The sequence below is a fragment of the Ailuropoda melanoleuca genome, chromosome 12, assembly GCF_002007445.2.
Source record: "Ailuropoda melanoleuca isolate Jingjing chromosome 12, ASM200744v2, whole genome shotgun sequence".
Lineage (NCBI taxonomy): Eukaryota > Metazoa > Chordata > Mammalia > Carnivora > Ursidae > Ailuropoda > Ailuropoda melanoleuca.
The window spans coordinates 25,462,562-25,465,281 of NC_048229.1; the positions used below are offsets into that span (position 1 = coordinate 25,462,562).

Sequence of the window (2,720 nt, forward strand, 5' to 3'; positions counted from 1 at the left end):
AAAAAAAAAAAAGAATGTAAGTGTCAGGGGGTCCCTGAGTGGCATAGTTGGTTAAGCATCTGGCTCTTGATTTTGGCTCAGGTCATGATCTTTGGATCTTGAGATCAAGCCCCACCTCAGCCTCCACGCTGGATGTGGAGCCTGCTTAAGATTCTCTCTCTCACCTTCTCCTTCTGCCCCTCCCCCTGCTTCACGCATTTGTGCATGTATCCTTTCTCTCTCTCTTTCTCTCACTGGCTAAAAAAAAAAGAATGTAAGTGTCTCCAAGTACACATGAGAAAATATACCTAGGAATATAATTTCTGGGTCCAAAGTGGTTTACCAATTTACATTTTCCCTAGCATCCAATAAGAGGTCTCACGGGTCCACATTCTAGACAACATTTGGTATTGTCAGACTTACTAATTTTTGTCAGTCGAATGAGTATAAATGATACTTTGTCATTTTGATTTGCGTTTCTCTGTTTATTAATGAGATTGAATATCTCTTTATAAGCTGTTTGGATTTTACAGATGAGTCACTGAGGCTTAACCTATTCACATTCACAAAGATTGTAAGAACCAGGACTTAAACCTAACTCTCTCTGATTCCTGAGGGTGAGCTATACTACTCAGCTTTTAATTATGCACATTCATTATTTCTTTATAAAGTGGCTTAAAAGGATCTTTTTAAAAAATATTTTATTTATTTATTTATTAGAAAGAGAGGGAGAGAGAGCACAAGTAGGGGGAGCAGCAGGCAGAGGGAGAAGCAGGCTCCCGGCTGAGCAAGGAGCCCAATGTGGGACTCAATCCCAGGACCCTGGGATCACGACCTGAGTTGAAGGCAGACGCTTAACTGACTGAGCCACGCAGGGATCCCTTAAAATGATCTTTTGCCTCTAACCCAGATTTGGAGTAATTAGCAGTGGGAACTGTCTCAGAAATACTCTCCCTTCTTTCATACAACAAGACAAAGAAAGGTATATGACTAGGTCCCTGTACCCTCTGGTTTAGAACACTTGGATTAGAAGCTTTCTGCCAGGGGCACCTGGGTGGCTCAGTCCATCAGGCGTCTGCCTTAGGCTCAGGTCATGATCTCAGGGTCCTAGGATCAAGCCCCACATTGGGCTCCCTGCTTGGCGGGGAGCCTGCTTCTCCCTCTCCCCTGCTTGTGCTCTCTCATCCTCTGTCTCTCAAATAAATAAATAAAATATTAAAAAAAAAGAAGTTTTCTGCCAGTCTGAATGCTTTATGTTCAGTCCTCTCTCATCAGGCTCCTTCCCCCTCCTTGGAATAATTTCTGGCTTTTGATGATTTGAAGTGTTTCTGGTATTTTAGGAGTTGGTGACTTTCAAGGATGTGGTTGTAGACTTCAGCCCGGAGGAATTAACCTACCTTAGTGCTGCTCAGAAGAACCTCTATCGGGAGGTGATGCTGGAGAATTACAGGAACCTGGTCTCCTTAGGTAAGACTGCCTTCTCCATGGAACTTGGTTTCTGCCTGCTAGGGCAGTGATTCTCAACTCTTTTCTGTCCTCACATCAGGAAGATCACTAATAGCAGTTCACCATGTCAGTGAATCTCAACTCAGATCAAAGACAATATTTTAATATCAAATTCACTGTTACTCATAATAGAGCTAACACTGAGTACTTAAAATGCATCACGCAGTAGTCTGAGCACTGTACATGTCTTAATTTCTTTAATCCCTACGCTAGTCCTGTGAGGGGGAGGTATATTTCTTGTTATTTTTATTATTATTGCCATTTTACAGATGAGGAAACAGAGTCATGGGAAAGTTAAATTATCTAAAACCACACGGCTACAAAGTGGCAGGTTGGGATTTGACCCTAAGCGAGTGGTTCGGCTCCAGAATCTGCTCCCTTAAATTAAATGGCTGTACTGCCGGATGGGGGTGGGCTTCAGCAGATCTTGGCACAGTAGAAGTGATGTTTTTTGAATGCGTGAAGAAATTGATGAAAATTTCAGGAGCTCCAAAGGCTTCTATTACACTTAAAGTTTAAGAGGCAGAGATTGCCAGTCTCTTCACATCCAGAGGCAAGGTTGTTTACCTCTCCCCACAAGCTAAACATTTTTAGTACCAGTGCTAGGATCTTCATTTCAAGTTAAGTTTTTTTTTTAATGTTTTTTAATTATATTATGTTAGTCACCATACAGTACATCCCCGGTTTCTGAAGTAAAATTTGATGATTCATTAGTTGCATATAACACCCAGTGCACCATGCAATACGTGCCCTCCTTACTACCCATCACCAGTCTATCCCATTCCCCACCCCCTCCCCTCTGAAGCCCTCAGTTTGTTTCTCAGAGTCCATAGTCTCTCATGCTTCATTCCCCCTTCTGATTACCCCCCCTTCTTTATCCCTTTCTTCCCCTACCGATCTTCCTAGTTCTTATGTTCCATAGATGAGAGAAACCATATGATAATTGTCTTTCTCTGATTAACTTATTTCACTTAGCATTATCTCCTCCAGTGCCGTCCATGTTGCAGCAAATGTTGAGAAATCGTTCTTTCTGATAGCTGAGTAATATTCCATTGCATATATGGACCACAACTTTTTAATCCGGTCATCTGTTGAAGGGCATCTCGGCTCCTTCCACGATTTAGCTATTGTGGAAAATGCTGCTATGAACGTTGGGGTGCACAGGTCCCTTCTCTTCACTACGTCTGTATCTTTGGGGTAAATACCCAGTAGTGCAATGGCTGGGTCATAGGGTA

At 42.4% G+C, this 2,720-nt stretch overlaps 1 protein-coding gene across 1 annotated transcript in view; it reads left to right on the forward strand.

Annotated features, from left to right (window-relative positions):
* Positions 1-2,720, forward strand: part of ZIM2 (zinc finger imprinted 2) — a 19,546-nt gene that overhangs the window by 6,392 nt on the left and 10,434 nt on the right. Inside the window, exon 3 of the mRNA XM_002924722.4 lies at positions 1,320-1,446. Within this exon, the coding sequence (XP_002924768.1) occupies positions 1,320-1,446 (127 nt within the window). The remainder of the gene's footprint in view (positions 1-1,319; positions 1,447-2,720) is intronic.